The 24,705-nt window shown below is 30.9% G+C and overlaps 1 protein-coding gene across 4 annotated transcripts in view; it reads left to right on the top strand.

Moving 5' to 3' along the window:
• LOC113518274 (arfGAP with SH3 domain, ANK repeat and PH domain-containing protein) overlaps positions 1-24,705 on the top strand; it is a 57,301-nt gene that overhangs the window by 2,349 nt on the left and 30,247 nt on the right. For all 4 annotated transcript variants that reach the window (XM_026903119.3, XM_031912969.2, XM_052892834.1 and 1 more), the window contains exon 2: positions 19,504-19,576. In XM_026903119.3, coding sequence (XP_026758920.2) covers positions 19,504-19,576 — 73 coding nt within the window. The remainder of the gene's footprint in view (positions 1-19,503; positions 19,577-24,705) is intronic.

The raw sequence follows: 24,705 nt of genomic DNA, 5'->3' as shown, positions 1-24,705 counted from the left end.
ATAAAATATGTCAAAATAGTCATATAATTTTCAGTTTAGATTAAAAGAAATAAAACAAGCTTAAATAAGTTTACTATGAAATATGTTTCCTACCTGTGCTCTATTATAGTAACATGATAAATATTGCATCATTTTCATATGATGGTGAATGGAAAATTAAAATAAATTGCTAGGAATTAGTGTCTTGTTTATTTATTTATTTATACTTTATTGTACACAAAATATACATTGTTATAATTTATATTAAACAAAATTAACAGGCATGCTTAACTATATAAGAGTTCTCTTTCAGCAAATTTTGTTTTATTCCTATCTGCTATATAAAGTAACAAGTTATTGTTCTGATTAGAAGTGAATTATATACTAGCAAGATAGATTTAGATAAGTACATGTAAGGTCTTTATAGTTTTATTGTTGTATTTGTGTATTTATCACTAATTTGACTTGTTAAGTTTATATTAGTAAGTATTTGATATACCTGTATCAAATATTTACTATATATTATCTACTATTGAGTGAATGGTTTAGATCTCATAACATCAGAGGACTCTTTAGCATTATCTCAAATTTCTATAGAATAAGTTCTTAATAGTACAAACTGTTTACTACTTCAACCTTGTATAGTGCTAATTACTGTAAAATGCTTTATGCCCATTAGTAGACTATAGGTATTTTGATCTAAAAATTACAGATGGAGGAAGGCTCAACTTGAGTAAATGTATGCTAGTTATTAGGATGATGTAATATTCCATTAGGTATGTCGGCATGATAAAATTCTAGTCTAGTATTATATGACTTATGCAATAATGACTAAAATTATGCAAATAGGAAATAACTCTCATTAACAGAAAACCTTACTTCATTTGTAGTAAAATTTGTGTGGGATTAACATGGGAGTAAAGCCTGATGATCACAAAAAAAAATCATTAAAATCGGTCTTGAGTCAATCTTAGGTGTTGCGTGACACATGAAAATTACTGTCAAATTGTAAATCGCTATTGATGCCAATTGAAGACACTCATTTTCATTCATATTTCATTAGAATATTATCTTCCTTTCCTTTAGCTAATTATTTAAAACTGTTTATAATCGGTGAAATATTGCCTATAATATGACATACAAAAATACAGTTAAAATAAGTATCACCGATTCAGAAATGTTTTACACATGCAAAATAAGAATGCATTATGTAAGAAAGACTCTGTTTTCCGCACTTAGCCTCTCATTTGGGCCGTTGTGCGTAAATGCGTAAAACATACCTACGAACTACCATATCGTCATAGTCGTAGAATACTGACGGATCTGACAAATATTACATATATAGATCCGTCAGTATTCTACGACTATGACGATATGTTTCTTAGACGTAGAAAGTAGATTAGACTGATTTTTTTTTTTTTTATTAGTAAAATTAATAACAGTCTATAATTATATTTTCATTTTGAAACAATCACGTTTTATAGTTTTATGAAGAAGAATAGGTACTTCAATCGTCATACAATTAATACGGGACAAACACGTTAGTGAAACATACCGATTGCAAGATTAATTATCACAATCAATTCAGAATTCGCCATATAATCGAATAACAAAAAAACAGATGGATAGGGAACCTACTTCTTTTTTATCTTCTTTTTTTACATACGAGTATAACATAACCAGAGGACTTTGTACAAAAGTCGATTGCTTGGGTACCTCTGTCCCATTCGTGTTTCAACCGTGAAGCATTTGTGTTTGCATGGCTGTATTTCGGTTTGAAGGGTGGGATATAGCGTGAATTTACTGGGTACAGAGGAATAACACCTGAGTCCTCAGGAATGGCAACGCATGGGGGGTATCATGGGCGAAACAGTATACTCTATTATGTCCATGGTACTGCTCATGTCTATAGGCGGCGGTTACCACTTTCCATTCTAAATTGTATAAAAAAAAAGAAACAAAATCAAAAGTAAGCGAACATCAGATTTATGAATTTTAACGATATTGAAAATATGATCCTGTTAGTCATATAAATCAAAATATTGTTCATATACATATAAACACACACAGAGAGAGACACAAACACACATTCATACATACACACACGCACGCACGCACGCACTTACATAATACTTATCCATACATGTGTATTAGTGGTGAGATCTAAATAAAAATAATTGCATTATATAAATCAGTAAATAAACAATTATCAGTACTACTAAAAAGCCTATGTTAATCTCTGTATACATGTATATGATAATACAAATCCTGTTTCCTACAGGTCAGGCTCAGCCTAGTGTAGGAATCAGTGATAAATTCTGTGCTTATTCAAACATACTTTGTTAAATAAATATATCGTATATCTTTATATAAATATCTACATATCCATGTAGACGTAACTATATATGTTCAATAAGACATTAATAATGAAAAGTTAATTACATCAATAGGAAGTGTCCAGTAAAACTATCTTGCTACTAGTTTTGGCGGTGGGCCAGCTGGAACCGGTTACAAATTGAATAAAGGAATTGTTAGTACTCCATCACTGTCAGGACCCATGTCGAGTTCTGGTAAAAACATCGATATTGTAAATTATTACAAAAATATATATTATTATAACTAACACATTTGTAATTTCGTAATTCGGTATTTATTGTGATTTTGTTTTGATGAGTAAACCGACTTACTGTGGTAAAATATGTTCATCGCAATATGTGCACCATGGTGACCGCTGTATGACAAGTATGTTGTGTGATATGCACATGAGTAGTCGGTTATCTTTACAGTGTTTTATTTAAAATGTTACAAAAGAACACGCGCAATTGGCATTATCAAAAAAATTACACCTAATATTATTATTTCGATTGTAAATTTATGATTTTAGGAGTTAATAATGTTTAAAAATTTTTATAATTAAAATTTATTTTTTTGGAAGATAGTCTTTTAAATATTGATAAGTATATATTATTATATTTTTATGTACGTGCCTAGAGGAAATGTTTAAATTAAAAATGGATAAATTAGCTTTTAAATTTTTGTCAATGATTTCCTAAATAGCAAAGTAAGCAAGTATAAATTATCTCCCACACCCCTTCCCCCACCCCCAATGGTAAACTGTCATAAAGAGTGGACCCGTTCTTTGTGGTAGTCTATGGAGGCGGTACGTTTTACTCCTACGTTCAACAGTGGACAGATAACGGCTGATATGATGATTTTATTTCCTATAACATCTTATGATTTTGGTTAATATTTTAACAGTCAACATTTTTTATTAATAAAAATAAACATTTGTGATAATGACCGTCTAATTAAATATATATCAATTATATCAGATATCTTTAATATATTTACTATAACGTTGCAGCCGCAATAAAACTTTTTACTAGAGCAAGCATCTGTGCCACTATTTTGTAAAAGTTAAAAAGGTCATCAACCGATGACTCATCATTAAAACTGCTACCGGAGATCGGAGTACCTATCGGAGTCAGTTGCATAGCGGAGGGCGGAGAGTTGCGTCAATAAGGGCTCCGTACTAGTAGTGTTACGCGACACAGGTATATTCATCTTGTTAGCGCTAGGGCAAAAAACATCGAAAGAAACCAATTCTATTAGAATTGATATTTTTAATTCATCTTTCAATTAAAAAAAATCGTAAATGTTAAGAAATGCTGTTTTATTTTTACAGGTTAGCGATAGTTTTATTTTTAGAATAGAACTGTAGAAATTTGAGTTACAGAGTGTCCTGTCATTGCGTTAATTTTAGATATGGCCCACCTGTGTATAAAATTTCATGCTACAGACTCTTCACAATCAGTAATAGACCGATTGCACTCTTAGATACCTTCTGCTGAACTATTGTATTGTTTGCACGAATAACATCTAGAATATAGAATGATGTATGAAAATTATTTGCGAATGCAAATGAAAAACGAAGGAACACTCGTAGAATACTTTGAGCGCTTTAACACTAAACGAATATTATATATGTACAGCGGATGGTAAACGAGTAATCGCTTGTATGGTCTGTGCTCTCTAGAGACACCGGAAACAGATTGGTATTCCGTTACATTACATCGATTGTAAAGTGATTCATTATTTTCAAAAGTTATGATGTATTTGTTTTTGGAATACAAGTTTAAATGTTAATTTTTATATTATTAAATAAAAATTTAATTATTATCTCAGTTTTTTTTTTTTTATTTTGTTACATAAAATAATAATGCATTTTGTTTTAAGGCGAATACGAATAAATTCGACAATACAAAACAATGTTATAAAATTAAAACATTACATGTATTTTTGTGTATCGAAAACCTGTGTTTCGCAGTTAAGTGATAAATTATGTAAAAACTATACAAAAGGCAAACAAAACGTTTTTGTATTTTGAATGCATTATAAATAGTATTTTAGCTCCCTGATTTGTTTCCCATGAATGGATTTTTAAAGTTGTTATTGACTAGACTCGCTTAATTAACAATGAATAAAAATATTTTGTTCCTAACATTAGTCTCGTTTAATGTTGTTATTATTAACATAGGCTAACTAATAAGTCTGTGTGAATAACTAACATAATTCCACTGAATATATATAATATTCCATTGAATTATTGTAGTTCAATTGTTAATTATTGATTTTTATTCTCGTCTAGCGTTATAAACATAATTACTTAATCCGTTTGTTATCGTTTATCTTTTTAAATACAGTACTACTGAATCGAATTAGATGTTTGTTACAAGGATTGGTTGATTGTAAAATTTTATGACTATATGTAATATGTAAATAATACTTAATATTGTAAATGTAAAATTGAGTTTATTTGATACTTTTTGGCATTTTATCGGCTATAGATTGAGCCGTCATAAAATTTGGTATACAGATACTATTTGGGACAGAGAAAGACGTATGTTACTTTTATTGAAAGAATAAATAGATTTACAATAGGATAAAAAATGGTAAAACCTGCTCATAAATATTGTTATTCATATTAGGACTTACTGATATATTTTTGAGTACCTTTGAGTACCAATAGCTGTATACGCAAAAGGTATAATCCAGTCTGACACTTCTAGATTTTTAGCAACGATCCATTCACTCGGAATGGAAAACATTAATATTTATTGTAAAACATTAACGTTCAATATTATACGGTCATTAATTAAAGAAACAGGTATATGCCTCTACAGTTAGTAGGTGTTACCAGAAAGAGACAAGTTGAAAAGGAAGTGAAATTAGGTAGTTCACCGTGCTCAAAGGCGCGTATTTTTATTATGATATAATGAAATTTTTTTAGTTTACACAAATTTCAATGGATTTCTTTTATGGTAGGGTCACATCACACAATACAGTAGACGTCTATCAATTATTTACTTTGTGCTATGTATGCAGGTTAGTTGTATATAAACAAATTATCCTGTAGAACAAGGAACATACTAAATATACATATAACAATAACAAAGCAAAATATGATTATATTTTTAAAAGTATAACTAAGCTAACTAGGTGCAATAAATTCTAAAAAAAAAAAATAGAATGTTGACTCCTAAAGTTAGCTGATTGAACCATATGAGAAAATGGAGGAAAAATATGTCAAAAAAAACATTGATTTCAATTGTGACAAAATTAATTTGGGATCACTAATGAAGTTAATCCGATTGTGAAACATCCGTTTTATCCTTTATTATTATTTATGGATTAACTCCGTTTGTAGTTGCTTGGTTTTACATTATTTTATAATACGAATATATTCGACACTACATATTTTTGATAGAGCGTCCATAGATATCGAGATAAAATATTTATCAGAGACGCTGTCTGATTTGATTATATTTACTATTATCGATATAGGTAATGATTGATGAAATGTTTGATTAAAAAATATTTCTCACAATAATCCAATAATGAAATTGTAAAACACGTACATACTTTATATTGAGATAAAGCGAAAGTATATGGTTAACTGCCTCGTATTTTATAATATACGAGACGATAGTGCATCATACGTTTTTGAACTGAACTTTCTCTTTTAATGCGTGGTTCGGTCGCTAACTTATGGCATAAGAGTAAATTTATATTCTTATTTTTAGTCAATTTTGGTTTCTTATGTATTAATATTGTTACACAGAACTTAATTGCCATTAAAAGTTGATTTTTGTGATATACTTTGTGATTTTGAATAAAAACCACACAAATTTTTGTTCCATTTCAACAGCACCAACATTCCTCGTCCGCTTTATTTTAGTGATTATCTGAATATATTTATATAAATCTAAACATAATTATATATATATGAACGGATTTGCAAAAATAAAAATATATAAATGTGACTATTTTGCGCATTATATATTTGTACACAATGCAATATTAGGTAATTAAGTTTACCATACAATCTATTAATGTATTACTGCTGAACATTGGTTTTCCCATAAAGTAATTCTAATCTATACACTATTATTTGTACCCTGTAGTGTATGATTAGTTAGTTTAGTAAAGGGAAGTTATTCTTTCTAGGTGTAAGTGTTGCTCTTTTAGTCGCCTTCTATAATATCTTAGAAATGTGCAGGGAGGTAATAAAGTCATATTCTTTCTTATGTACATTACTACACCGACATGCATACTTTACCATACGGATAGACCATATAGGTTTGACATCAATACTGATATAAAAAATATAAAAAAGAGACGATTACCGCGACGTCGCTTTAAGTTTATTATCTCTCATCCTTAATGGATGTATAATCAGTAAAGAAAAGTATTTTTAATAAACATTGTTTTTTTGTGTGTATTCTTAGCTAATTATAAAGTTATGAACCGATTCTCATGGTTCTTTTACAATCGATGTAGTTTAATATTCTATACTAATTACGTCAAAATAAATATGTATTAATTTTCAAATAATAACATTAGGTATTTTCTATAAATTATAAATATTCACTAACAAAATTCATGTATAAAACACGGGAGGAGACTACTAAATTGAAAATACAAAATTTTTTGTAGATACCATCGAAAAAATGTTAATTATTTAATCGCTAACACAAAATAAATGCTAATAAAATATTAATATATACAACGGATAGTTGTGATTGTGACCTAGTCAAGAACAGGTTCGGCTGTTTTTAACATAAATACAGTTATCTCGATGTGTTACAGTCATTGCACACGTATAGATACAATCCAATACAATATACTCTTAACAATTCTAATACGCGATATATTAAATTATTCGAAATATTCCATTTTAGTTGAGATTATTTACTGTTATTTTCAAAAGCAAATCATTTAAAAAGTAATCTATACCGATTACTGTTCTAATTGAAAAGAGTTAAAAAAAGGATATAAAAAAAAGAATAGGCGGCCAATGTATACCTCCTTTTGGAATTGATTAAAAAAATGGTAATTATATTAGAGCTCTTTCACTTATACCGTGGTGTTGGTGTCGCCTCTCGACGTTGTGTTGCTATGGTTAGATAATTTTAGAGATGTGATGGTAATAAGCATTATTTTTACATGATTCTTGTTGAACAGTGCAGGTTACTTGGCGTGTTACGACTAGCAGTGGTCATGATTATGAGTATGCTGCTGATTTTACATTAATGAATAACGTACGTCTTGTAGTCCTGGCCGGTGGTGTTGCGTTAAAAAAAATACAAGCTCATATGGCTACGGGAGTAGTAATTTGTCTACTGTATCTTTTACTAGCTCTTACCTACGATTTCATGTTTGTGACCAGGATAAAAATTAGTTTATAACCTTTTCCATCTCATATATTACGTATACGAGTATACCAAATTTCATAGTGATTGGTTAAGCCGTTAAGGCGCTGTAAGGTAGGTAACGAACAAACACACTTTCACGTTTATAATATTAGTAAATATGTTTATAACAGATATATATGAAATTGATTGTTCTTGTATACTTATTTGATTTGAAAATATAATTGTATGATTCCTTTATTATTAATTAAATACAAACATTGTAAAACATGTTTTTCATAAATAATGATATGGCTTTTGGTATTTACAAAAGTATTGAAATTTTACTACTTTCAATAAAAAGGAAAAATTCTTTCTATTGAGAGTTGGGTAAAAATTTGATAAATGTAGTGTATCCTATGTAATCTACTACTTGTCCTTCACACTCATTGAGCCGGTTTAAAATAGAAAGTTGAATATTTGAATTAAAAATAAACGAAGAGTAAACAGTGACATGTATGGCGTATATTACACAAAAGCAAAAAATATGATTAAGTAGATAAGTATTTCATCATCATCAATTTGTTTGATTAATTGTGTTTCACAAAAAAAAAAACTTCAATTGTGATAAAACCAATTATATTAATTTAAAAATTAACTACTGAATTAATTTTGATAAAATTTCGATGGAACAAATCTGAAAGTGTATCCTTATTAGATAAAAAAAAAATCTATTTTTTTTTTATAATTGACGGAGTTATGAGGTAACAAATATAACCGTATTGAGAACCTGCTTTATTGAAGTTGGTTGAAAAATATAGACGAATTCTCCACCTCTTTTTAGAAGTTGCTTATGAATAAGTGTAAACTTATTTTCTGTTTCACATTTATAATAATATAAGCGTAGAATAAATAGAATACAAGATACCTACTTGTATAATCAAAGAAGTAAACATTTACTAAGGACTGAGATTAGTACGCTGTAAAAATTTTAATTTCCGTAGCGACTGGAACATTTATTTAGCAAAAATTTGTTTAAAATGATAACATACGATGAGTGTCTATGATTATTTTATATATATATTTTTTCTGTTTAGAAAAGATATTTCTTAAAACTTAAGCTAAGTATATAATAAATGTAAGATTGTTTTTTAAAAATAATTTTAACAAAATCAACGAATTAGTGTTATGGGACTATCACGAATAATTGATTATAAATCAGAAACCGATGTTGATGTTTCTCATCAAAATATGTCTGTAAATAGTAAATAATATTAAAACACCCTATTGATATTTATACACGAGCCACAGTTATAGTCACGTTATTTACATTATAATGATGTATAATAAAGAGTGATATATTAATAGTATGTATACTGTAACGTAACCTAAATTCTACTATTCCCAGTATTATTAAATTTATAAATAGTATTATTATTGTAGTAAGTATTATGAAATTATCAAGAAACAAACTTACTATATATATGTGTGTGTAACTGTGTGTTGTATCCCGATAGCGACGCACTTTGGCTCCAAAATCTCAAGATTATAGTAGATTCTAAAAAAAGTATTATACACCCCAGCTGTAGGCAAAGACAAGTGCATATGCGACTTTTTTTAGGGAGTAATCCACTCTCTTTTCCTGGAAAATAATCTTAAATATGCTAATGGTAATTTTGTAATCTGGTGGATAACCCCGCCTGCCTTATTAAAGAAAAATCAGTGCTCGCTGAATTAGCACACGTGTCGCTCAGTACACGTTCAGCTGGAAACCTTTTTAAGGCTGTTATGAAAGTTTTTATAATTCTTTTGTATTTTGTAATTATATATGATGATGAGTTATGCTGAATAAATGATTTTTATTTTATTGAACTACGCGTTATCTTGCGGATGTCCATATCACTGGTTATTCAATTAGATTTTTTTTTTAACTGGCGTGAATGGCGTGAATTTACTGGGTACAGAGAAATAACACCTGAGTCCTCAGGAATGGCAACGCATGGGGGGTATCATGGGCGAAACAGTATACTCTGTTATGTCTACGGTACTGCTCATGTCTATAGGCGACGGTTACCACTTTCATCAGGTGGGCCGTCAGCTTGTTTGCCATTCTAAGTGGTATAAAAAAAAGAAAAATCCGCTACCAATTGGTCAATTTTCGAGTGTTGGCAATCACACACAAACTTACGGTAATGGAATTAAACAAAATAATTATAATTAAAATAACAGTGATATTTATTCATCGACGTACATAAAAAATTATAGATGTACAGTCGAATTGAGAAGTTTCTTTTATTTGCATATAAAATGAAATGTCCACTAGCGTGATAAAATTCATATTATCACATATGCACACACCTTTGAACAGCTTTTTAAATAAACAATTTAAAATTCTGTTTCATAAAAAAAAACCCGACTTGAATCGTGGCAACAAATATTTATTTAATTTTTTAACTAAACTACTAAACTGAATTTAATAAATTTCTTGTACGATAAATTTATTAAAAAAAAAAATTAAAAGAATTGTACAAATCGGTTTATAAATGACGGAAGTAACAAACATAAAAAATACAACCGAATTGAGAACCTACTTCTTTTTTGAAGTTGGTCGGTTGAAAAGCAAGCACCGTTGCCGTAATGCGCGGTTGGCGTGATAAAATTGTGTTTGTAAATCTCTCGTTAGGAAAGCATAAACATTACTGTCAACACTTACTTTGAGTTTTCAGTTAACTATTTTTAAGCAACTTCCGAAATAACGAGTTTCTCAATTCGCCTAAAATTTTTTAGCTTTTTTTTTGGCTTAGTCGCCTATTCTGAAAAAAAATCTGAATTGTTTTAGAATCGATAGGGGTTTATTTCCGTGTTGCTTCCATTTTAATTTTGTGATATGCTAAAAAGGCAATCACAAAATTTCATGTCACAAAATTCAGCGAAAAAGTCTAGATATATTATATGTAAACACGCTATATTTACAATATAGGTAGAATATCTATCTACGAAACAAAACGTTTACATATACGTAATTTTAAAATAATGTGAAATTATAAAATGAACTAGTGTTTACAATTGAAGTTGCTTGTTTTTTGCAGAACAATTATTTATAGGTACTTGAAGTTTTAATAATGAGTTTGCTACCTAAGTAATTCGTACTGCTTTTGAATTGCGAGTTTTTTTTATAGCATAACAAGTACAAGGCCTATCTGATAATAGTTAACAAGCAGTTAGCTTGCATACTGCATGATGCAGTTGCAATTGTTTTGATATTTTACTTTTTATAACTAAAATTTTTCTTTCAATTTTAGTAAGATAAAGTACAGAGTAACCAAATAACACTTACTCAATAGTGTACTACTAACTTAATTTAACGCTTCGTTTAAAAGTAATAAAAATAGAATAAAACTTATATGTAGTAAACATACCGGAAAGTAAAGGTAACCGGAGATTAATATACCGACTGAGATTCACCACGGTAAATATGTCGTGTTGAGTTTAACTCAATTTGAAGACGACCCAGAACTTTCGATTCAACTGCATGTTACAAGGTCAACCGCTTTCCCTATCATGTACTTGGTCGTACAGCTTTTTGCCAGGCAGCCAACCCTCTGTATTTTTGATTAAGAATTTTATTCACTATATAGAATGTAATTAATAGAAAAATAGATACATCCTTATTCGTATCCGTTTTTAGGTTCAGTAGCCAAATTATTAAAATCTAACCATATAATTTCGACATAGGTAGGATATTGAAAAGACAAGTAACATAGGACTGTAAGTCATTCATTCATAGCGTCATATTTTTTGCAGTTTAGTCTTGATTTTTGTTAAGTTACACAAGAATATGTAGGAGGGTGGGTGTCGTAAGATGCGACTAAAGGAACTTAAGGTCAAGCGAAGGGTAGCAGCGTAACATCACCAAAACCTAATTGCAGTTGCCAACCGGCCTGCCAAGCATGGCAATTAATAGCAAAACTCCCTCGACTGCTTATCCTTCGACAATTGAGTTCTTTTAGTCTCTTATGACACTCGGGAAAGGAACGGGTGGCTCATTCTGTACCGAGACCACACGGCAGCAATTTAATGATGTACTGTTGAAATTATTTTTATTTGTATTTTTTTTTCTGTCAGGTAAGATAATGAGTTTTTGTTAACAATAAACGTAAAGTAATAAAAAATGAAATCATATAACAATAGTACAAATCAAAGCAAGAAATGCTATTTAATTTTTTTCTCAACTTATATGACGCATACTACGGTAGTCATACGTAACTTGAATGAATTGAGTCATAGCTTACTAAGCATCTTTGTGTGCTGAAAGCCTCACCTACGCAATAATTACTGTATTGTAAAGACTTAAGACATGTTTTGTCTTATTTTGCAATTTATACTTATATTTTTTTATACAACTTAGAATGGTAAACAAGCTGACAGCCCATCTGATGGAAAGTGGTAACTGTCGCCTATAGACATGAGCAGTACCATGGACATAACAGTTTAGTACTGTTTCACCCATGATGGGGGGCCATGCGTTGCCATTCCTGAGGACTCAGATGTTATTCCTCTGTACCCAGTAAATTTACGCCATATACCACTCTTCAAACCGAAACACAGCCATGCACACACAACTGCTTCACGGTAGAAACACGAATGGGACAGAGGTACCCAAGCAATCAACTTTTGTACAAAGTCTCCTTCTACTACTATATAATAATAAAAATTTAGTGTTTGACTTCTTATTTTTCTGTACGCAAAACCATTCTGTCCACCTACTACCTAGAATTGCCTAGATCGTTTTAGTTTTTAAAGGATGATATTGAATTGGTAACCCCGCATGCGCTACCGGCATTTACTGATGGGTCACCAGTGAGGAATGATAGGTAAAGATGCAAGCAGGTTAAGTTCCATTCATCATGACGAATTCAACAATAAATCAATCATGATGGTTTCCAGGGGGAACTGCAAGGAGGTTAATCTAACAGAGTATATTGCTAGCAATGTGGTTGCTAATTCCCATTACTAAAAATTTCTCCTACCTTAAGATAGTAGTAGTTTCTTAAATAATAATTTAAGATTTTACTTAAAAAAATTGGTTTGGAATGGAAAATATTTACTAAGTGGATAATCATAAGTTATTTATTGTTGTGTATTCTGCGTTTTTTACAAACCACAAAATCATAACTTAAAACGTATATTTTTTTATACTATTTTGGTGGCAAACTAGCATATGGCCCGTCTGATGGTAAACGGGGTTACCGTAGTTTACGAATCCTTGTAACACCATGGATGTCACGCGTAGCCTACCCTTAGGAAAACTTTATATTCCCTAAAATATATATATTAAAACTGTAAAATTCATTATAATACATATAAAGCAACCCTTTAGTTTACCCCAGTTTGAACTGTAGTATGTGGTTTTAGAGCGGAAGCACATGCAGATTAAACTATCGGTTAGTTTGACCCGGTTACTATGGCACACTAGGGTGATTTGTTTAAATAAAAAGCCGACACCAGGTACACGCTCCAACTGAATCCAATTACTGACCGACCTGTGGAGTATGACAATAATTGAACTCTGTGTCTGTTGGATACACTCTACTATTAAATGTATATAAATGAAATTTGGCACACAGATACATTATATTATTCTAGAATAACACATAGTGGAGAGTGTACTTTATTTACTAATTGTTACTTTATGATAATTGTTTATAGACACTTCTCAATATTTATATTAAATTGTTCCACTACAACACTACTTTAATCTTTATAAAACTAGTATAGAACGATTATGGGAGTAAACTCAATCAATTGGAAAGTGAGTCGACAAAATTGGTCCAGATTTGGAGCAAATTTCGTATACGATTATCTTCATCTCACCATTAAGTTTTTTCGATCAATTCTTTGATGTAAACCTTCTTGCAACTTTTTGTTTCATAATAGATTTATAGTTCGGTTTTTGCAATTGGAGTACAATATTTGTGACAAATTTACTGTTAATTATTGTAATTCGAATTTGATTCGTACTTGCGGAACTATATTCATATAAGTATATTTTACTTCGCTAAAAACAGCGATTTCAGTAGGTAAAATCTTGTAGCCACTTAGTAGATTTTGCTTTGAATAATTTTTTTTTGTTCCTTCGCAAAGAATAATAACAGCTTCAATGTACAATTGTGACATGTGAAAAAAAAAGAATTATTAAAATCAGAAAGAGCATTTATTTCAAACCTTTTGGAAATTACTTTAAAATATTATTCTTAGTAACAAAAGTCTAAGAGTATAGAGTCGCTTTCTTGGTTGCGACTAACGACGCATAGCGGCTTGCGTAAACCATGTCCTCATGGCAATTACAATGTGTATCATGATCTACATAACTGCTATGGCAATCATCATAAGTAGCTACATTGTTTTGTTATTTGTTGAATCGTTGCTGTTACTTACCGTTGCTAGTAATTTTCAACCGGCTTCAGAAAGGAGTAGATTTATATCTAAATTGATTTTTATTATTATTTTAGTAATTAATAAGGTGAAAATTAGTAGGGGACCAACAAAGGAATAACCTTTGTTGGTCCCATACTAATTTTCTCAAGTCTTTGTGGTTACATTTAAAATTATTTCTACAGATAAGTTTCCTTATAAACTCTAAATTTCAAACTAAGAGTATTTGCAAATTCATATATTTCTTCTAGGAAACGTCGGTGAGGAATTTGTTTCTAAAGGAATTAATAAATACAAAGACGTCAAGTGTAATTCGAACTCGTACGCTGAGGGTTCCATATTGTAAATAATTTTAAAATAGGTTTTTGTGTTTTTATGATCATTTATTAAAATTATTACTAAACGTAACGTAATTTTTGGAAGAGATTCAGTTTTGTTAGAGACAAGGGTAAATGACATCAACACGACAAAGATTTCTTTTGCATTTTTAAGTAGATATGAGTAAAAATCAATAGCACTAAAAGGGTTACTGTGATTGGTTTTTCATCAATATGGGCCCTATAGTTTAAACATCATACTACATAACTATATTTATTTGTGAAGAATTCCTGATGATTTCTCAGTGTGATTAGAAACATATTCAGTAAATATTCAGTTGTATATTTTTTATGTTTGTTACCTCATAACTCGGACAGTTTTAAATTTGAAAAAGTACCTATTATCTCAAAAGATGTATTTACAGATTGGTCCCATAGAAATTTTATAAAAATCAGTTCATTAGTTTTATTTTTAGACCAAAATAATTAGTTTTGTCACAATTGGAGTCCGTTTTTTTTGTCGGGCACCATCTTTTTTTATAGTGTTTGTATTAACAGATTCTTCGCATGACAAACTTTGACGAAGGGTTCTAGAGCTCTCCCGAAGAGCAAATCTAATCGCATTGAAACCTTGTAGGAGTGTAGTATGACAAGTCTAACAACAAAAGCAATGATGTGGAATTACATTACAATGACGGTAATGGTAAGCTGTTGTTTTGCGCCCCTTGAGCCTTGGGGAAAACGAACAGAGTATTTTTGAAAGGTCTTATAGACGTCGATAACATCATCCCCCATCCGTGATAGACAGATGGACGAAATCCCTCACATTTACCTTTTTCGTAGGTAACCCTACAAATGGCAGCGTCCTCCTCTGACCTTCTCAATATGAATCCAATTTATCGCTGCTTTATAGATAACTATAATTAAGATACACAAACTAACCACAAACCACGATTAATAGTGTGATGACGGTGCCATACAACCATTTGATGTATTTTTGATAGCGTTAATAAAAAATGTTTGTTTCGGTTATTTTATATGATGTCTATGTGCATGTTGATTCTAAATTTAAATCTATTGTTACTAGTTTAATTGTTAGGTATAAGCCATTTTATTGGCTAATTTTTAAGGCTGCAATGAGTGTGATAAATTCATTTCACTAAAGTTTTGAGGGAATTTCGAATATACGTACATATATGTCTTCATTATGCAGGTCATACATTTAAAATGTATGAAATGCCACTTTATTTATTAAAATGCTTCAAATCACTTAGTTACACAACACGTTGTGCCATACACTAGAGGACCGGACATATACTCGTACTCGTGAAAAACATTACCCTCCTTTCTTCGGCAATCTGGTAAAAATTATTTTTCAAAGAAGCCAATAAGACCCACATTCAACATAACGTATTGAAGATGTTGGCTTCGAACAAATGAGAAATACTAAAAAGATATATTGTGTATATAAACAGGCCCGTCTTGACGGCGGTGTGCACGGGGTTCTTGACACGGGCGTAGGATCTTAGGGAGAATATTGCGTACACACTTTACTTTTTCCGTTGTTAAAAAAAAAAAAAAACTAGGGAGTGCAATCTGTTCCTTTGCACCCCTCGCCATTCGTCAAAAATTATTTGACGGTGAAAGGATAAGCACAGCTCTTATTGTTGCACCCCAGTCAAACTATGCTTAAGACGGCTTCCTGTAAATAAAGATTATATAAGATTCAAGAGTAAAGAAGGAAGTTCGCATATAAATCGTGACCAATTTGATGGAAGGGCATAACCACTCAGTGGATTTCGTTTCATTTTCACGTTACTGGATTTTTATTTTATTTTTATAACAACAATTTCTTGAGACTGAGGTGTAAGGTGTTACACGCAAACTTAAATACAGCATATTCACTCTAACCTTGAAAAACCCTCCGGTATTTTGTAAGGCTGAATTACTTCTGTACAGTAAGGATACCAATATAATCTTAGTCATTAATTTGAATACTACATCAATTAACTATGAGGTAATACAAGACAGGACTGTTAAATCTATAATGTATGCGTGAAGGATATTATAGGGGTTTAGTAATTAATAATACTTCCGAGAGGATCATAATTCCTTTGTCGTGTAAACGGACATCGGAGAACTGTGTAACAAATAGGTCATAGGGGTGAAGCTATTTAATTATAATCTAGTTAGAAACTCGTATTAATTAATAGCGTTTTGTTGCGCCCCAGTTGTTCCGTAGTTTCTGGTAGTTATGATACACATTATTTCTAGATTAATGACCGACTTATTACCAGGTATTCATATCGAGATATTACTGTTCATTGTTCTTATTGCGCATTTTATGAAGTTATTATGGTAACTATATTTATTATATAGTGCGTTTATTTTTTTCGTTGATAAAAACTTATTAATCTAGGATTTTCCTACAAAAAAAAAAAAAAAAGACTAAAAAACTGAGTACAGAATTAACAGCGGAGTAAATCTTATCAACTGATAAATAACAAATTATTGAAATCTCTACAGAGTTGGCGTAGATAGAGCGTAACACAAAAAAATAGTTACCGTCAAATTGAAAACTTCTTTCAAGTGGCATCATTTAAAAATAACAGTGAAAAATGCTATGACAAACGGTAATACAATTAGAAATGAGTATAAAAATATTATGTTTAATTTACTAGGAATAAACCACGATAATTTCCAGGTGAAGGTCGACCAGATACAGTATATTGATAACATTGGGCCCTTTAAACAATAGCTCCCCCGGCCTTAAAGACTTGACTACAGTAAATTGGTCCAAGTTCTCAGCATTTGCTTCGATGATTAATTTTATAGAATGCCTTTTGATAGAATGTCAAAATAAAACCTCAGTGTAACCAAGATTACATTACTAGGGCATTGCAACGGAAGCGAGTGCTTTCTTACTGTTCAGTTCAAACACTGACTGAGCACTTGTTTGGTAGATTGCCTAATGCCACTGTGTTTTAATGTGTGTCTACGTTATCAGTTTAAAGCATATTTTGTGCTCTTCAGTTTTTCAAATTGGACACAACGAACTTTAATTGTCGTAAATTACAACAGGTTAATAATGAGTCATTATACCTTTAGTCTCTGTCATATCATATATTGCTTAAATAAAGATAAAAGTGTAACGCAATCCCATAAATTAATGTTTAAGTTAGCCAATGTTAGAAGAAATCAAATGACAATAATCTAGAGATAGTAACTTAGGCCAGAACTGGCTAATTAAAAAAGTATCTATATTGCTTACACTGATTGGCCTATCGAAACAGCGATGTCACTTAAACGACAGGAGCATGCCTTGTAAAAATCATCGTTATAAATTTCTAATGAATTCATGATAGCCCAACTGACATGATTTCGTTCATGATTTCGTATCCAATTAGCCTAAACTAACAGGAAATGCGATGTTACTATTTAGTTTTTTTAATTAAATAAACCACTTATTCATGGATATCATTGGACAATATTAATCTTTTAATTTTATGGTTATGGTTTTAAATTTTATGCTTTTAAGTTACAAATCTAATATATGATTTCATATATAGTACCTTTATATAAACGGCTTTTGGTTTTATAGTATTTATCTAGCAAATACAATGTGTAAATTCATATCGTTCACACGTTCTAATTCGATTTGTCGTCGAACTATGATTTGCGTTAACATGTTTACATTCGTGCAAAGAATGATTTGTCATTCATTCTAAGTAAGCATTTAATACCATTGGCGACTTGTCATCAGTTGTTGAACAAAGAAAACGAACATTACAGTGTTTGTTTTTAATGAGCTATATATGTAAGACTTTTACGAATATTAGCATGTTATTCGCAATAAAAGTATTCTATTATCAAACAAAATGTAAACAAATCTTATCAATTTTAGAATAATACAAATAGTAAGCAGGCAATTTAATGAATAAATATTTCAATATTGATTTGATCACATAACTTCAGTAAGACAAGAAAAAATTTATCCTTTAGCGATGACAATGTTTTTGTTTTGTTGCTTTTGAACAGAAATTACATATAGGTACGAGTACGTACAAGATATGATGCTAGTAATAAATACCTGCACTGGATAACGCAATAAGACAAATGTCTTATTGCGTTATCTAGTCATCATCATAGATCATCGAAATTCTAACATACTTCTAGCAAATATTAAATACTTCAAATTTTGAATTTTACTTAGTGTTTAGCCTATAAAGGAAGGAAAAAAGAAAAATTACTACAATTTTATTTCATTAAATGAAAATTAGTGATTTTTAAAAATTGTACAATATGATAAGTATATACAAAAAAACATCTAAAACCAAAATGTATTACGATTGCTAAGTAAAAATATAAACTGCACTTTTTAACACAAGGATGATATTGTTACAATCACTATAAAAGTTGATAGGTTATTGATAAGATAACAATTTATAACAGTTGTTGAAAAGTTGTTTACATAGACATTAACTAAAATTACTGTAAGTTACATGAGATCTTAAAATATTTTGTCGTGATAGAACTGTGTTGTGAGCTTTGGCTTTTTTTTTACATTTAATGTTTTTGATGGGATTATTTTTAAATATTAGATGGAATAAATGATCATAAACTGATTATTTGGTTACTAAATTTACTTCCAAAGTATAAATACGTCATGGCATAAAAAGTTTTAATACTTTATTTATTTATGGTTATTGTCATTTATATTTTTTTTTTTTCATTAAAATACTCATATCCAGGATATATTAATATAATTACAAACACTTAAATGCTTTAAAAAGTTAAGGTAGAGCACTTGAGGAACCTAAAAGTAGCAAGTTTATTTCGGCCTTGCTTAATTCAGAGGGGGTATTGATTAATCGCCGCTTGGAGCGGCAGATGTTTGTTGCTGCCGACCGTTGAAAGGCTCGTGGATCCATTGTGGGCCACTCTGTAGTCTGACAGCTCGTTTGAACAACAAAAAGTTTGTTCCACCCTGTCGTAATATTTAGGAAAGCCAACTTGAGCAACCACTACGGCTGGATTTAAAGGAAACAACAGTGAATTTATGTATTCGTGTCTTGTTTCAGACGTTGGATTTCGACCGAGATGGCCTCACGAAACTGAAGAAGGCTGTAAAGGCAATACACAATTCTGGAAATGGTATGTAGAACAACAACCTTTTTAGGGATAAGAGGACAGCCATAAAGCCCTATTCATATTTGAGACACGTTGTATGCATACTGATTCGAATGTTGTAGGTTAATAACGTCCAGAATTTCTGTAGTTATTTTTTCTAAAAGTTTAAGTAACATTACTCTTTAGGTCACAAAAATACCATGTCTGTTAATATTTAAATTGTTTCGAATATTTGTATTCTATTACTACTATTCAGACGACACGGGACGAGACTGACTAAAATAGGGATAGCGGAAGCAATATAAATAGACGAGATTAGAACAGTCGAAACATTCGATGCATTATAATGGAAGTTGAATAAAATGCAAAAGAGAAATGACGCATTAAAATATGACATTATACAAATAATCCATCATTCTTGTAGAATGTTTGTTTAGTATCATCTCAAGCTTCTTTTTATCAAAAAAGAGCAGAACCATAGATAACATAAAATCATAATTATGGTAATTTTGAAGTCATGATTAACACGTTAAACATCTTAATCATTCAATGTCTTCTTGTCTGATAGATTGATGCAGGTTTAACAGATTGCATTAACAATGTATTAGCTGTAAGTAATTTATAAATTGTCATCATACTAAAGTCTTAACACCTTTATAATGCTTGAGTTGTTCCTGAAAAGATTAAAAGTAAGAATAAAAATTTTCTTCTGTACTCTTCACGTCCCGCTGAACCTGTAAGAACTGGTGTGGATTGTAAAGTCGTCTAAAATAAAAAGCTGTTTTTATATTGCTCATCAGCGTTTAGTAAAATAAGGAATAAAAGTCTTTACAGTCATATTTAAAATCATAAACTGTGTTTCAACCGAAACTGCACTGATTTTGTCAGCATAATAATTTCATTAAAGAGTTAATCCGCCTAATTTATTACAAGTACATCGCGTGGTGTCAAACAAGGGTTGACATATTTAATGCAGAGGCAGCGCAGCGGGCCTATTGATTTCTTTTGTTCATACCGATGCACTTTGTTACCATGAGGCAGCTTGCACGCGTTCACTTTGTATTTGCATTTTTTATTTTACCAACTAAAACGTGCTACTCACTGACTTTATTATGATAACCATAGTTCATTTATTCTATTATTTGATTAAAAATTTATACATGTCATTTTTTTTTAGTTAGTGTGTTTTTTAGTAAGAATATAATCCAATTTATAACTTTCGATTATACATAATAACGTAATATCATTTTCAAGGACGAAAGTCGTTCAATCCATTGGGCTAGAGTGACCCAAATATCACAATAGTTATTAATATCAGTCGTTGATATGTTATATTTAATAATAATGTTAACATCCTGATTAGAAATTTTATTAGTTTGTCATGGATAGATATTTGATAGATGGCTAAGAGTTGTCTGATATGTACTTATGTTGCACATTGAATTAATATGTACCCCGTATGTAGTATACATACTCATATCCCCATTGATGTTGCATCATCTTCCTTATTTCTAATATAAAGAATCTTGTTCGCAGTAATGCTTGCTTTTTGTTTAGGGTTTCAAAAGCATGCCAGAGCTAACATGTTGAACATTTTAGTTTGTAATCATAGCATTTCAGAGAAGAGCAACAAAGTAATGAAGTATGAGATAAACGGATATAATAAGAATTCTTAACGTTAAATGTAGTCAAAACAAGCAAAAGAAAATTATTAAAAAGAATGTGTTAAATAATGTGTCAAATGTTATTAGCTTTTTTACATTATAAATACAAACTGCATTCAGGCTTCATATATGCTCAAATATTTCAAAAATATATCTTTTTATTTAGGCTTTAATTTTTAAATTTCTATACTAATATTGTATGTATGAAAATTAAATTCTTATGAGTATTTTTGGTAAATAAAATAACACTACTAATATGGTTATCCGCAGAAGAATCAAAGAATTTTTGCAATGTAAATCGCAATCGCTACCGCAGATAATAAACTGAAAGAAACAAATTGGAGCTTGCTAAGATTGTCCAAAAGAAATAGATCTTTTACATTTTATACACTTGCTAAATAAAAGGATACTAGTTTGTAGTGCAGTTGCAATTCCATCGCGTGCTGGGGTTTGTTTATTGCGGCTGTACACCCGTCTCGGAACTGGTCGCGCGGGTTCAAATTGCGCCAAGCCACAGGCGCAGCTGACAAGGTCGAGCGCGCGCGCCTGCAAAAACGACCAATCAGAATCCTTCCATAACAATGAATGATATTGATATTCATAGTGCGATGTGACGAAGTGCAGCAATTGTTAATTTGCTTAATTTGACCCAATAAGGCGCTATTGAATTAAAACATTAATCTAATTTAGGTAGATGATTTTAACGTTAAAACTAGAGACTTTTTTAAATAAATAGAAAAGACAGATTGTAAATTGTATAACAATTGAAATTAAATTGGCTGCAATAAATCAGACCGATCTGGACATTGTTACATCGCTTGTTAATATTTCAAAAAACAATAGTAACTTTTGTAGTGTAGAAATTCAGGTTAACTTAAACGTGTAACGTAATATAACTCGTATGATTTATAATAGAGATTTCTAAATGGTAAGGATATGATATTATATAAATTTTTGGCCAAATGACATAGGTTTTATCAGAGGGGCCCGTATTTGTGGTAAAAGAATTAACAAGATATTGGGCAAACTTGAGTTCAGAATATAAAATATGTAAGATATATACAGTATATAAGAGATGAGTTGGGAATTTAGTAACTATTATATTATCATCTGTACCGTACCGTTAATTTTTTATATAGTAATTTAGAATTTCTTGTTAATGTTTATTATTATTTCATTATCGGTTATTTGACATCTAACTTTGATGAAAGGCTTTGGTCTTCGTTAAGCCTATACAGAATGGAAGCCAACTACAAACCCAGACAAAATGGAGAAATTGAAAGGCGTGAGGCAGTTGCATTTTAATATTCAGAGAGCGTCGGCGGGATTGAGCTAGGCAAATGTGGGCCGCGACACGGATCTCCGTGCTCTTTCATCGCCTTCCAAAACTATTTATACTTTATTTTAAAACTACTTTATAGATTGGTAAGAAATCTTAGTTTGAACTAACTTAAAAATGAAGTGCTCGAGAGATAGCAATTCAAGAGTCGTTCTAAGATCGAACTCTAGATTATTATATATTTCTATTTCTACCCCACCAAATTCTAAAAAGATTTCCGTTAACGATCTTTTAAATTAGTTATAGCAGGTGCATACTTGTAGTTTTTATGCGTTTAAAGTCATGCGTTTAATATTTTGTTTTTCCTCATACAACCCGTCAATAAAAATAAAAGTCTATTTAAAATTAAAATGGCTTTGTTAAATATATGGTATGAAATTACCGCACAATTATCCTGTTATAATAGTAGGAAGGGGCACCGAATAGCTCTGTATATTGTAAAAAATATTTGAAACGTAACATCTGGCACAGCCGTGCGTAAAAAGTAGAGAACTCGAGCGCAGGACCCCTTCCTTATGTCCCTAACAATGCTTCAATGCGGTGAACTTGTTGTCACGCCATCTGTGAAGTTGAAACCCCGTCGGCATGGAGCCCGCTTCCGTTGAAGAGCAGCGCGTCGTAATCAAGTTTCTCTCGAAACTCGGCAAGAATGGCCGTGAAATTTTTGCCGATCTCAGAACAGTTTATGGGGATGATGCTGTGAAGGAACCAACCGTCCACAAGTGGCTAAAAAGATTCAGAGAGGGCCGAGAAAGCGTTCAAGATGACCCACGTTCAGGACGTCCTTCCACTTCACATTCCGACGAAAACGTGGAAAGAATTCGAACTTGTGTTAATGGGGACCGTCGTTTAACGGTCACGAAATTCTAAGAAACGAACTTCAAATGAAAAAAATTTGCGCCAAGATCGTTCCGTGAGTTTTTGAGTAAAAATTCCATTACGGTGACCGAACACCCCCCCTATTTGCCGGATTTGGCCCCGTGTGACTTCTTCTTGTTCCCAAAAACCAAATTGGTACTTCGGGGGCGGCATTTGGGGGACATAAATGAGATAAAAAAAGCTACGACGGGGCAGCTGAGAAACCTACAACCAGAGGACTTTCAAGGAGCCTTCTCACAGTGGAAACGGCGTATACTTTGAAGGGGATAAAATTGTTTACCTGAATAATTGTAAAATAAAATTTTTAAAAAACTTTTATACGTACTTTCCGGACAAACCTCGTATAGTAGTTTTAGTTTTATACTTTAATCTCGTTTACCTATTTTATTTCGATACTGGTACAGTGCTTATAATTCTTAAAGGTCTCCCGTTGTAGATAAAGTTCTGAGGTAAATAAGACTTGAAATCCTTTTTTAATCTTTCCAAAGGCTGGCAATAACTAAGACTCCAATTGAAGTTTAACCAATCCAGTTATACAAATTAGTGTTTAGAAAGAACTGTGTAACAACATTCTTTAAGTAAGTAAATGTCCTTACTGTTTCGTTATTTACTTAACAGACTGTTTAATTTTATTATTTGACAAAAGGTTAGGTCCCTTTTTTGTTCCATTTTTACTTTTAATCTCCAAATTATTTCAAAAATATTACTGTCTCTAAAATATGATAATAGTTTAAATTTCAACTCGTATATGAATAGGTTAAAGTCATATTGATTATTAAATATATTGATAAATTCGGTAAAATCACTTTTCATGGTTAGATTTCACTTGAATAAAAAAATAAAAGTATATCTAATTTGTGGGACTATTTTTGTAACACACGTATATTTGTCTGTAATAGTTGTTGTTGTTGTTGTTGTCTGTAGATCTGGGATATTATTATAGTTGTTTTAAGTTGGGAATTTTAATTTTATCACCATTGTTTAACGTGTAGGATCAACATTGATTATAATATCATTGTTAACTAATCATGACCTTTTCTATTACGAAGTTTTTGAAATAAATTTGAAATACGTAATTACGTATGATTGAGATGGTTTTATCTTTAATTTATTAATTTTACCAATGAATTATCATTATTGAACATGAGAAACCACAAAAGGATTTCAATACTGGAGCTACAATAAAGTTAATCCAACTGAGGAACTAATTAAATGCTCGACATCACGAACAAATCCCTTCACATCGAGTATCTATAGTAGTACCAATGTAA

This window comes from Galleria mellonella, unplaced genomic scaffold, assembly GCF_026898425.1.
Source record: "Galleria mellonella isolate WM207_F2 unplaced genomic scaffold, CSIRO_AGI_GalMel_v1 utg171, whole genome shotgun sequence".
In the NCBI taxonomy this organism is placed as follows: Eukaryota; Metazoa; Arthropoda; class Insecta; order Lepidoptera; family Pyralidae; genus Galleria; species Galleria mellonella.
Note: the sequence above shows the minus strand (reverse complement) of the source record. Positions and strands in the feature narration are given on the sequence as shown.